This window comes from Notamacropus eugenii, chromosome 6 (assembly GCF_028372415.1).
Source record: "Notamacropus eugenii isolate mMacEug1 chromosome 6, mMacEug1.pri_v2, whole genome shotgun sequence".
Classification (NCBI taxonomy): domain Eukaryota; kingdom Metazoa; phylum Chordata; class Mammalia; order Diprotodontia; family Macropodidae; genus Notamacropus; species Notamacropus eugenii.
Genome location: NC_092877.1, coordinates 226,385,166 through 226,398,285, shown reverse-complemented (window position 1 = coordinate 226,398,285; position 13,120 = coordinate 226,385,166). Strand labels below are relative to the sequence as shown.

Genomic DNA, 13,120 nt, shown 5'->3' with positions numbered 1-13,120 from the left:
ATAAATTAGTGCTCTTTAGTGTATCTGTACGATGTTTATGATGGACTAACATTTTGCACATGAGATGTGTTGTACCAACCGAAAATAAATTGACTAAGAGTTATTGTCCTAGGTCCTTGACCTTTTTATTTCCTAGCTTGACAGCTATGGCAAAGGCCACACGTTCATCACTGTTTGGCTGTAACTATAAACCTTTTAAATTTTTTAATATTTATAACAACCCTCCCCCCCTCCTAATGTAAATCACACACTACACACCGTCATTTTCAAATGGCATGAGTTTTGTGTGCTCAGTGTTCAGGTGGAAAAAATACAAACAGGGATTTAGGCATTGGAAAAAATAAAGCATTTTAAAAGGTTGATACACAACAGTATGAAAGAGGGGTTGGTCTGTTTAAAAACAACTTTCAGGAGAAAAAAAAAGCATAACACCAGCATCACAGCTTGTTAGACTTGACTGTTACCTTGGCATCTCCAAGAACTGATGACATAACAACATATTCTATTTATTACACAAGTGGTTTGGACACATAAAAGAGGCAGCATCTGGTTTTCCAGGTTGAAAAAAAAAAGACTTAGCAAAATGAAAAGAAAGCACTTGAATTTCTTAAATTTTATAAAATATCACAGTATCACAGTTGTCAAATAGCAGCAGCTTTCTCTCCAGATTTGCTTGAATGATCACAGTAGTATAAAATATGGAGACAGATTAAGATTGCTGCATTTTTAAAAAAAAAAATCATACAATTTAGGGAGCAAGGAAATAATCCCATATAAAAATACCATGTTATGGAGAGGCCAATGACATAAGAGTAGAAAGTAAAAAATTACAAAATCTCAGAACTGAAAGAAGGGTTTTACAAATATTGTTTGGACTCCTATGCAGTCCAAGCTCTGTTGGCAATGCAGCAGTTGGTAGTTTACAATCAAGAGGCCATTGCAGAATCAGGGCCCAACTAGGCTAAAAAGCAGCCCACAGAATGGTGTCAAAGGTTTTTGAGAGGCACTCCAGGAAATGCAGAGGGCCTTCTTAGCTTGTAGTCTCAGTCCTTCCTCAATACTCTTTTCCTCCCTTACAAGGACTAGTGCATTGACACTGGCAGTATGTATCTCCACAAACTGATCTGTCTGTCCATTCATTTCCCTGGGCATAGTAGCCCCCACCTCCTATCCCCCTGCAACATACGACTTAGTTCACTGAGTTAGTCCAGCTTGGTAAATTTTTTTTTAAAGAAAAAAAAGTTCCAAGTATCTTAATTAAATTAAGTATACAAACACCATAGGGTTTCATACAGAATAAATAGGACTAGTTAAACCAGGTGGCATGTCTGAACCATCGGTTTGTTTCAGGCTCTACATTGTCTCAGTTCAGGAAATAGTCCAAAGACTTCCATATTGAAAACCTTTATTATTTTGACTAGTATTATTATTTCTAGTGAATAGTTCTTGCAGCATCAGAGTTCCCATAAATTTCTTCATCTTCCGATTCTGAAGTGGTTCCATTGCTGGAAGGTGTATGGAGATGGTTTGGGGCTCCACTGGCCTGACAAACATACCACTCATTGAGATTGGTGACCTGAGGGGAAAGGGTGGCAGAACGGCTCCTGGCTGGGTCCAGGACAGGAGATAAGGGGGCTCCTATTGGGGTCCCCATTGATGGGTAACCAAGGGCACCTGGAGAAGGTGGAGGAGACTTGCAATGGATCTTCATATGCTTCCTCAAGGAGCTAGGGTGTGTGTAGGATTTGTCACAGCCTCGAATCTTACAGTAGTAGGGCTTATCGCTGGTATGGACGTGGGAATGTTTCTTTCGGTCACTGCTGTTGGCAAACTTTCTGTCACATCCATCAAATTCACATTTAAAGGGCTTCTCCCCTGAAACAGAGAACAGACAAGGTTAGCAATTGCTTTCCAGAAGTCTCCAGCTTGATTGTGAAATCCTGAAGAATAAATGAAGATTCATTTCCCTTTACAACTCACAACCAACCCAAGAAATTGTTCTGATCCTTTTTTGCAGGTTGCAAACTAGGATGAGGACATGGAGATTATTGGCATGAGTTCTCCCTAGAGCACAAGAAAATAGAAATTATGGTGTAGGGTCCATAATAATAGGGTCAGACTGTAGCAGCAGAAGTACCATAGCAATAAGACCTTGTAAAGACTCATATAAATATGAATTATACATATTTTTAAAATGTTTTGTATATATATATGCACACATATATATCCTAATGTGTATATATACACTTACAGGTGAACCAAGAGGCATATTCATGAAATATACGTTGCTCACATTCTTGCACTCTTTCAACACATTGACTCAAGACACACCAGAAAACAAAAACATTTGCAGAAAGCTGGAGATACCCTCCCCTAAGAACACCAGTGAATGACACCACACTTTCAAAGTCACAGTAGAAAAGAAACACATATACCACATTAAAATTCAAACAGAGATATAGAAGAATTATAAAGAAAATGGTTGTGGTTTTTTTTTTGTCCTAAATTGTGCCCTTCTCCTGTCCCCTAATTTCACTGATGGAGGGAAATCAAAGAGAATGTTGAGTTGGAGAGGAAAGAAGGAAATAAAACAATCTGTCTTCTTTAAAAAAATAGCACCTGTAAAATACAATCGCACCACTGAGTTTTTACAAACCTAACTGGGCCATCCTTGCACTGCTGGTCTCTGCCATCTACCAGCTTTCTTCACAACTTGCAGTGTGATACAGAGCATGACATAATAGAATGCAACAAATACCAATATAAAGAAAGCAGTAGCTGTGTTCAGCCTCATCCATTTACCTTGAGGCGATGTGCCACTGAAAACTATATAAACAAGTCTAATTCAATAGCTTTCTACACTGCTTCAAAGTTAAAAGACACAGAAGAATGTTTGCTAGGTTTTGGGGTACAAATTTCCTTCTGACTGTTCTCACTACTCCAGGAACACAATTCTGTGGTTTTATCACGTATGAATTGTACATAAAATTCCACTCCAGAAAAATCTATTTTACAAGTGCAAATATTCCTTAATATTAGAAAATGAGATATCTAGTCACACCTTTGTGTTAAAAGATGGTAGAATCTATAACAACTTGATTTTCCTTTTTCTCCATATTTCCTAAATTTAAATCCATAGCTTGAAAGGTGATCTTTTAAAAAATCAGAAATTGTGTTCCATGGTATGGAACATATATTTTCCAACACGCTCTGTTCAAGAAGTTTCAGAAATTTAAAGAGAACTGGAAGTGAGAGTTGAAGTGGGAGTAGGGTCCCATGACAGAAAGCCACAGCTGTGTCTGGACCTTTTTTTTTTTTGTACCACTTCATTCTAAAGAAATCCCCTCTTCAATGGGCCCTTCTCAATGTTGAAATATCTGAGTATCTTGTCTTAATCAAGTTAAGATGTTTTCTGTTTTTCATAAGGTTTTGATTAGTTGTTGTTGTTTTTAAGGTCCAAAAATGTCCAAATTCCTGAGTGCTCAAGGCAACATAAATGTGTTCAGATATTCAGAAAATAAATTACCTGAAAATATGAAGAAAATGTAAGTAGACATTTAAAATATACTATACCTACACATATAGAAATACATAGAAAAAAAAAACCCACCAGCATCCAAAACCAGAAGTACATCCTTGAAAACCATTCAGAGATTAGATACTTAAAAAAATAAGAGTTGCCAGTTCTTTTTTAAAGCCTCTGTCAGGATTTTGATATATCCATATCAGGTTTCACAAATGCTAAGTTCATATAGTTTCCCACAAACTACAACTGAGATGAACAGGGAAGGAAAACTGGTTCCTAGCAATACATGGGGCAAACAGGAATTGGTACTGGAAGAAAGATCCAGGAGAAAAGGCTAGGTTGAACAGTGGAAAAGTGAGATGGGATCGATCATGGGTAAGAGTGGAGAAAAATTAAAAGGACAGTTACCTAAGAAACCTGAGGCAGAAAACTGGCTGTTTCTTTCAGATTGCTTACTGGGGCCAGAGAGACACACCGAAAGACGCTTGTGTAGATATTATACTCTAGATGGAGGACTGGGATCATAATTTAATTTGTTTAAACTATTTTCCAAAAGGCACTGATTGTGAGGCAGGCACCACACCTCTCCTCTGGGCCCCAAGTGAAACAGGGAACAGAGGCTTTCTCGGCTGCCCTGATGCGGATATCAAGTCCAGCCATCTTTCAACAGAAGCGTGCTATAAACAACTCCCCCAGCCATTCAAGATCTGAAATTGTTCTTTTTGAGAGGAGCCATGAATTACTTGCTTTAGAAGGACAGAGAAAAATGCTAAGTCAAAGAAAGATGACCTGCTTCCAAGGAGCCCACATCAGTCCTAAAAATGGAATTAGTTGAGGAGTGGGGGAGGAATAAAAGTGGGGCTGGGAAGTGAAATGCTGCAAACCCGGGATAAACAGAGGTAACTCCCTAGGGAAATCGGCTGTAGGCAAAGAATACACAAAGCCACAGCTAAGTGTACCAAAGATGACAAATAAAAGCCTTGAGTAAGAGAGTTTGAATTTGAAATGGTTGGTTTCCCCCCTCACATTGTGTGCTAGGGTTCAGTAACCCAGGGGGAAGTACAACCACAGGTCCAGGCAATTAGAAGTATTTACATGCAAAGGTTTGTTTCTTTTTAACTGTAAATAAGTTTCTTTCCTCCACCCCCACCCCTCAGCTTTCCCGCCCACTCCCCCTCTCACTCCAGCCAGTAGAGTAGAATCTCTGTGGGAACTCTGGGATGCTTCCCAAAGTTCCAAGGCCTCTCTGGCTTGGGAGGAAGAAGGCCATAGCAATTCTATGGCAATTTGCTGCCTTCTTCCTATTACCAGATATCACAGTAACCTTTCTTTGGAATAATGTTCTCTTATGTCCAAGATGAGAGAATTATAAAAAAATACTCTGCTATCTCTTCCGGGACTGTGTATGCTTAAGATGTTCCCTATGTTACTGGGGACGGGGAGGAGGGGGAAGAGAAGAGAATGGGAAAAAATAAATTATGCAAGAATAGAAAAAAAAATCCAGAACCCTTATTAACACAGAAATCTGATCTTTGGGCCTGGTGCTTGGAGGTTCTTGGCTTCTGTGTAGGTAGAAGACCTCACCTTGGTCTGTGGTGTACCCTGGGTGGATTCTGCCTTACCTGGGATTATGTCTTTCAAAAAGAGGTCATCATGGTCCCACAGCTCCTCAAAGAATTTTTGTAAGGCCCTAGGTATGTTCTTCTGATTGCTGGAATGAGCAGCTGGGCTTGGGCCTCTGCATCAGAGCACCCCAGTAAGGAAATTAAATCTTAAAATGCTCCATGCCCTACATCATACCCCTGAGCCTAGCTTGGGAATCAAACTAAAAGAGGAGGCCCTGGAAAGTGGGAGCTCCCAAAGGTCTGCCAAACAGCAAGAAAGGACAGACGTCCAAGACCTCAAGTTCAAAAAAGTGGCAAGAAGTAAGTTTGGGAGCACTACTTGGAAAGAGTCAGATTTCAGGAGCTGTAAATCAGAAGTGTCCATCCTTTTCAAAGAGTGGAAACTGATCCAGACCCTTGGTTGGAAAACTAGCCTTTTGCTGTCCCTAGGGTCTTCCCAGGGAAGGGGTTAACTTAACCTCCCATTCCATAGGGCTCAAAAGGCAGAAAGCTTGCAAGCTTCAAACAGTATTCGTTCCTTTTTTTCTTTTTAAGGGCGTGAGATAGGAAAATGGATAGAAAGGAAGGCTAAAGTAGCTGCAGGGGAAGTACTTCTCTCAGTCGTGGACCCTCTCTGCTACTCAGGAGTGGGTTGACTGTGAGGTAGGAACATTTTGTTTTCCAAAATGACTAAGGCAGATGCCTCTAGATTGGAAAAGAATTGGGAAACCAGATTTCTCCAAGAATGCCCTCTCTCTCCCCAAGCAGTGACCAACCGTGTCCACAACACTAAGGAGGATGAGGCTTTAAAGGTGTCAGCCAAGGCTCTGAAAGTCGGAGCTGAAAGGGGCTGGATTACTTCACTTCTTTCCAGAACAGTCGGAACTCCTAAAACAAATTCTGCAGATAAAATCTGTAATCCCTTCAGCCACGGGCCATTTGCCTTTACACTGGGACCACGGTTCCACGTCATCTGCCTTCCTCTCCACAGAAACACCCGATAAATCAGGAAAGTAATTACGTAAACTCCATCTCCTTAAGTGTCCTCCGAGGGCTCATATTGGTCTGTCACTATAAATCCCAGCTCAGCTCAGTCTTATCAGAGCTTCTAGCCTCCCAGGAGGGGGGTGGAGGGGAGAGACCTCCGACACCACCGTCACTAGTGGGCAGCAGCCAAGCCTCCAGTCTAAGGGGTGGGATCCAGTCCCGCAGCATGCCTCCTCTGCATTTGCTCCCTACCTAAAGTTCTGCCCGAATGACCAGGACACGGACTGGAGTCTGGAGACTAGAAACATCTCCAAAGAGGCTCCATTCTCCATCCCGTCCCCTGGGTGAGAGAAGAACTTTACCCACTTCAAAGTTCTCTCACCTCCCCCCTATCAGTCTGGAATTTCAGACGGAAACGTCCCCCTCCCCCAACAACAACACAGCTTCCGAGTGGGGATACACTCAGGTTGGGGAAGTGGGTCACCCCTCACTAACCTTCTACCCCCCTGCCTCCCACCAACTCCAGGAGAAAAAAGAGAAGGAGGGGGTGTGGGGTGGGGGTGGGGGGCTGCAGACCGTCCTCGTAGCTCCTTCCACTTCTCCTCCTCCTTCCTGGGCCGCCGCTGCTTGTGCTGTGGTGACGGTGTGGTGGTGGTGGAGCTGTGTGCCCGTCCCGGGAAGTGGGGCTGGAGGGTGGACTGCAGACTTTTCGCCGTGTTGAAAACACAGCGCTGAGAGTCCTGAGTGTGCTACCGAATTACTTATTCATGGAAAAAAAAGGGGAAAAAAGAGAAAAAAAAAAGAAGTCACATGTCCGGGTTATACGTATGCGAAGAAAAACAGCGAGGAGGGGGTGGTCGGGACAGAAGCAGCGGCGGCAGAAGCGGCGGCGGAGGAGGGAGGCGGGAGGCTGCGGTGGAGACGGCGGCGGCGGCGGCGGCGGCGGGGGTACCCACCTGTATGAGTGCGCTTGTGGATCTTGAGGTTCTCCGAGCGGGCGAAGACTTTGCCGCAGCCCGGGAAGGGGCAGGGGAACGGCTTCTCCCCGGTGTGCACGCGGATGTGGTTGATGAGCTTGTACTTGGCCTTGAAGGGCTTGCCCTCCCGGGGGCAGTCCTCCCAGTAGCAGACGTGGCTGCTCTGCTCCGGGCCCCCCACGTGCTCCACCGTGACATGGTTCACCAGCTCGTGCATGGTGCTGAAAGTTTTGGAGCACGGCTTGGAGGCGGGGGGCGGCGGGGGCTGCTGCTGCTGGGGCTGGGGCTGCGGAGGCTGCCCCTCCGCCTGGTCGATCCACTTGCAGATCAGCTCCTGCTTGATTGGCTGCCGCATGTAGCGGAGGAAGGCCCCCGCGGCCGCCGCCGCCGCCGCCCCGGGGTGGTGGGGGTGGTGATGGTGGGGGTGGTGAGCGGGAGGCTGCGGCGGCGGCGCAGGAGGCGGAGGGTGGTGGTGGTGGTGGTGGTGATGCCCGTGCCCGGCCGCCGCCGCCGCCGCCGCCGCCGCCGCCAGGTTCAGGTTTAAGTTCAAGGAGCCGTAGCTGTGCAGGGAAGCGGCCGCTGCGGCAGCGGCGGCGGCGGCGGCCCCGTAGTGCGAGTCTCCGGAGCGGGGCCCGAAGGGCGGCTCGGCGCGCCCGTAGAGTTCCGCGGCCGCCGCCGCTGCCGCGGCCAGACCCAGGCGCATCTGGCCGTTCAGCGGGTGGGGGTGGCTCCCGGGGCCCCCGGACGGCTCGTGCAGCGCGGGGAACAGCGCGGGCCCGCCGCCGCCGCCGCCGCCAGACCCCTCCGGGGCCGCGTAGGCTCCGGTCGACGAGATGAACATGCTGCCGGAGTGGGGAGGCGGGGGTGCGTGCTGGGGGGAGCCTGCCCGGGAGTGCTGCTCCCCTCCAAGCGCCCCGTGCATGGCAGCAGCGGGGGCCGTGGTGAAAAGGTCCCTCCTGAGGATGAAGTCCCTGCTGTTGCTCTTGCCGCGGCCGCCGCCACCACCACTGTTGGTGGCGGTGTAGCCCGAGAGGGCAGAAGGAGGAGGAGGAGGGGGAGGGGGAGGGGGGAGAGGGGGAAGAGGAGGAGGAAAGGGGAGGGGCTGGGGGAGGAGGTGCGGACTGCGCTGTGCTGCCCCCACCGCCGGGGTAGTTGCCCGCGCCGGACTTCAAGGAGAACGCGGCAGTGGCGGCGGCCGCCGCCTGGGCTTCGGGCTGCGGCTGGGAGGGAGGGCTGAGTTGGAGCGCGTTCGCCTGAGCCATGTGCTCGGGTCCGAACGAAGGGAGGGCCGCTCCGGGGTCACTGCCCAGATCCCGGGGGTGGAGGTGAGCGGCGGCGGCCGCGGCGTGGTGGTGGGAGTGAGCGGGCGGACTCCCCAGTCCGGGGAAGCCTGTCATACTCTGATGAGGATGGGGCTGAGCCGCTGCCAAATCTGCTAATCTCAGCGCCGGCGGATTCCTCTTGCTCAAAGGGGGCTCCATCCACACTACACAATCAGGACCATATACCCTCACTGTTGTTATTTTTGCCCCTCTGCCTGCCTTCAAAAACATGTATATATTAAGCGCTCTTTAACTTCTTTTGTCCTTGTCTCCCAACTCCGCTTATTCCTTTTCCCCACTCCGTCCTCCAGCGATTGGCAGAACGAACACCACATTTGAGCTGCACAGTGGGACCGAGATTTTGGAAATGGCACGGGTGGGATTGGAGGGAGTCGTCTGATTGGCAGCGGTCGGGGCTGCCCGATTGGCTCCCTTTCAGGCCCGCGGCTCAGCGGGCATCCGCCCTCATGCTAGCCTCAATCTTTGGTTTCGCTTCTAGCCCCCCTTGCCTCCCGCCCCCTCCTCCCTACGTGCCCCCAGTCCCCCCTTCCTTTCTGTCGGAAAGTTATACTTGTGGAAAGTTTGCGACGCGCGAGCGCGGAGCTGAGTGCCTCAGCCTCATCCCAGGTCCCCTGAGGACCAGGGATGCTGATGCACCTTGCGCACATCCAGCTTAGGGATCCAGCACACCCTCTCTTACCAGGCTGAAATTTGGCTAGCCGGCCCTTTTGCTGGGAATTGAAGAGACAGGTTCACCACCGTGACTAGGAAGATTTTCCAACTTCTAATGCAACCGCTATTGGTCAAAGCAAAGCTCCCTCTCCTGAACTCCTCCGCCCTTCCGCCCTCCTTTTTCTTCGGTACTCTTTTCAACCCCCAAGAGTTCAACCCCAACCCACCTCGCGAGGTGGATACGTTTATTCACTTAACCTCACCTGAATTAATGCTTCTTGACACTTTTTATTGGAGGGAAGAAACGGAATGTGCCCCAGTAGAAAGACCGAGGTTACACTTAAATGGCAGTAGAAGTGGGTGTTTTTGGAGGTCACAACATCTACTACTTGATTTCTGGATAACCTGAGTGATTTGACACTGCAAATAGGGTCATTTAGGGCAAGTAAAAATTTTATCTCAACTTTTTAGTTCATGGACTCCTTTTCAAGATGGTTTTAAGACGATTGAAGGGTAATCTTTGCTGCTTTGCAGTTCCAAATCTGCCACTTCCAATTAGATGTGCAAAAACAAATCCTTAAAAAAAAAGTCTAACGCTTACCTTTTGAAGATAAAATCTCGGAACTGGCAGAGTGGCATCTCTCCGAGCTAATGAATATAGCTAGAATCATTTTTCGAAGAATTTCTCCTTCTGGTCAAAGCCACCCAACATATTTGTACATGGTTCTTCAAATATACTCTATATTAGAAATGTTCTCATATCATGAAAAAATATCGATCAATTTAGCATCTAACATGTCATCTTTTACCTTGAGTTTTTTTTTCCTTCTTACAAACATCTCTGATAGATAGATGTCTTGCTTGAGAACCATAAGGATCATGTACCTGCAATAATTTTCCATTATTTTCTCTCACTTCAGTCTTGGGGGAGAACAGGTGTATACCAGGTTTTGTTTTTCTATTTAGCAAAGTAAGATTGGGTGAGACTACTTTTTTTTTTTGAGGTATGTGACTTTCAAATTCTGGGCAAAAAAGGCTTCCCCCTTCCCATTTATCTATTATGTACAAGAAGGCTCAGAAGTCAAGCTCACCTTTTTTGGGGGAGGGAGGATATTGTTTTAAATCAGCACAGCCAATTTTCCCCCCAACAGTTGTGACAGAGGGTGAAACTTGAAGATAAAAGTCAGTTTTCTGTTTAAAAAAATATAGACAAGGCCTCACCAGTTTAACTGTTTGTCAGCAAAGTCAAAATGGATCATCTTAATGAAAGAAGTAAGGAAACTTCCCTAGACAAAGCAATTGTTGTACAGTATTGTGTAAAGAGCAAAAGAGGCAATGACATTGAAAGGGGCGATTTCAAATTACAGGAATTTGAAAACCCACCCCTTACCCCTCTATGACCTTAGAAATGAGATGTCTCTTCTAAATCTGGTGCCTAAACAAGGAATATAATACAATCAAATTTCAATTTCTTAAAAAAAAAAAACCTTGGAAAAAGTTAGAATAGGAAAAATAAGGAAAGCCTGAGGTGAAGTCAAACAAAAATTCTCTTAGGAAATATCACTGGAAAGTAGGGTGAGATTTTTGCCTTTATTGCCTAAATATGGGTCTGAGTTTCACAGACTTCACAAAGAAAGTCAAGTATGACAGACTTTTCTGACATTTCTTTATATATATGCTTAGTCATGACTTATAGGAATAATCTTAAATTCAAAGCTATACTACCTTAACTGGCCTCATTATTTGTTTGGTTCATCCTAAAGTTCTACTGAAGAAATTCTTTCATTTGAATTTATTCAGCAATGAACTTTAGTGCTTGTACTAGCATAGCTTTGAATTCAGTCCTACAGGTTATAGGTAAAGAACCAAAATAAACACATGCTGCCCTTTAAAATGGGCTGTTGAGTATTTTTATTGTGCTATAAAATGAGGACTTTCCTCTCCCCTTCAAAATAGCTTTTCCTCAAAATTATAACTACTCTGTTTTATTGAATTACTGAAATTTAATGGTTAATGGGCAAATGCATGAAGGAAAAGTTGTAAATGGGGAGTAATAGTGCTGTAGTGCTGTGTGGAATCGTGTACACGCCTCCTTGTACAACTCTTGTTAAACACAGCATGATATGTATCTGTCATCGATTTAATATGTCTTAATTCAAACATACCTCATTGATCAATTTCTTTATGGAAACCCTGAAAAAGAAAAAAGAAAAACTATCAGAGAAAGTAATATGCCCATTCCTTCTGATTGGTAAGAGAAGTACTTATATGTTGGTTTATGAATATTCCACAATTTGTGATTTAATACACATAGTGAAAAGATTATTGACTCAGGCAAGTATACTTGCATGCTAGTTTCTGAGGATACTTAAACCCCTCCCCCCCGAAAAAACCTCTCAATCCACACCAATAGCAGGTCGATAACCCTGACCAAATAACTCTTAAAGTAGGCCTAGATTTTAGGCAAAAAGGATTGATAATCAACTTCCTGCAATATTCAGCTCAAAACTGCATTTTCATTTTGTTGACTTTCTTCATACTATTGTTATGAACATCCTGGACCCCAGAGTAAAGTCTTTTTTAACCTCACCTGAAATTAAATAAAAATTCTCTAAAATCCAAGGGACCTATAAAAAAGTCAATTGCATCATGCATTATTAACTAAGCATAAAATAATTGCCAAGAGTTAAAAACTATTCAATTAATCCTTGATCTAGTTATTACATTTCCAAATATGACTATAGGTACTATCTTTAGTGCCCCAGAAAGTGATAATGGGAGGAATGCATTACATTGGGTTTGATTACTGTAATAATTCCCTCCCCCCAAAAAATTTTAAGCTGAGCTTCTGGAAAAGAAATAAAATATTGGGGAGGCAGGAAAGATTCATTTTGAGGGTTATCTGATTCACAAAGCTATCCTCACCCAGAACCACATCAGACAAAAGAAAGAGGGGGGAGAGGGGAGGGAAGAACGAAAAAGAAAGTGCAATGCCCTACATAACTGTTTGGCAACCGAACCTCCAAGGTGCTGCAGATCGCCACAGGTTCTGAAGGGGAAACCATGGAATTGCGCTAGCGCAGCCCACCTTGGCTCGCTGGGCCCTTGGAAAAGATCCGCTGCTCCATTACCTCACGCCTTGTAAGGCTGCATTCACACAGCCTCCAGCGCACGCTTGATTTCCCTGGCTTAATTATTGAACAGATACAAGTTTCTTTTCGATGGGGGTGGGTAATTAATAAACTATAAGAGGAGTGAATTGGACATTTCCTCGCTTTTGAGCCTTTGTCTATAGTTTTGACCCCGGGGGGTGGAAGGGAGGGAGGAAAGAAGAGAAGAAAGATGGTGAGGAAGCATTGGTAGTGGGGGAGAAAAGAAAGGGAGTGGAGAAACACTTATAAGTGGAAAATCCACCTTTTATTGTGCTCTAAATTGCTTTGTGCTCAGTCCTGAATGTTTTCTGCCAGGTTTGTTTTCTTATGAGTTAAGATAGTTGTATTCTGGAGTGTATAGGATCAACCCAGTAGAATTGAGTTCCAGTTCCAGTGCGCATTATTTGTTATTCTCCTTTGTGTGGATGGGAAAGTGAAATCCTCGAATATCATTTTGATTTCACCAATAGACACAAACCTCTTGTCTGTGGGACAACCTAGACAGAATATTTTCATGTGAAATTTCAATGTGAAATTTCTTGAGATCCCCATTACTTTCCAAACACAGTGCAAGGTGAAACAGAGAATGAAGAAAGGTGCAGTATAATTTAGTTGTTTTACTAAAGCAATCTGATATTCTAGGCTCAAGGGTTTGCCACGATTCTCTTTAAAATGACAAGTTAAATTTAAAATGAAGTATAGTCACTTATGACTGAGAGATGCTCCACTGCTCCTTGGCAACTATTCTGGGCTCCCTGACACATCCTGAGTATCCTGTTCTCATTTTAGGCTGCAAAGGTTTGCCTCTTTGTCTGCTTCAATAAAGCTATTCTATTCCCGCCCCCCCACCCCCCCCACCCCAAGCCCCAACACAGACACG

General features: G+C 45.2%; 1 protein-coding gene across 1 annotated transcript; it reads right to left on the bottom strand.

Moving 5' to 3' along the window:
* Positions 1–1,388: 1,388 nt before the first annotated feature.
* On the bottom strand, positions 1,389–8,647 carry ZIC5 (Zic family member 5). The gene is given in 3 exon segments (XM_072622046.1): positions 1,389–1,875; positions 7,074–8,184; positions 8,186–8,647. Coding segments are annotated over 3 exon segments (2,016 nt in total). The 3' UTR covers positions 1,389–1,432.
* Positions 8,648–13,120: the final 4,473 nt, after the last annotated feature.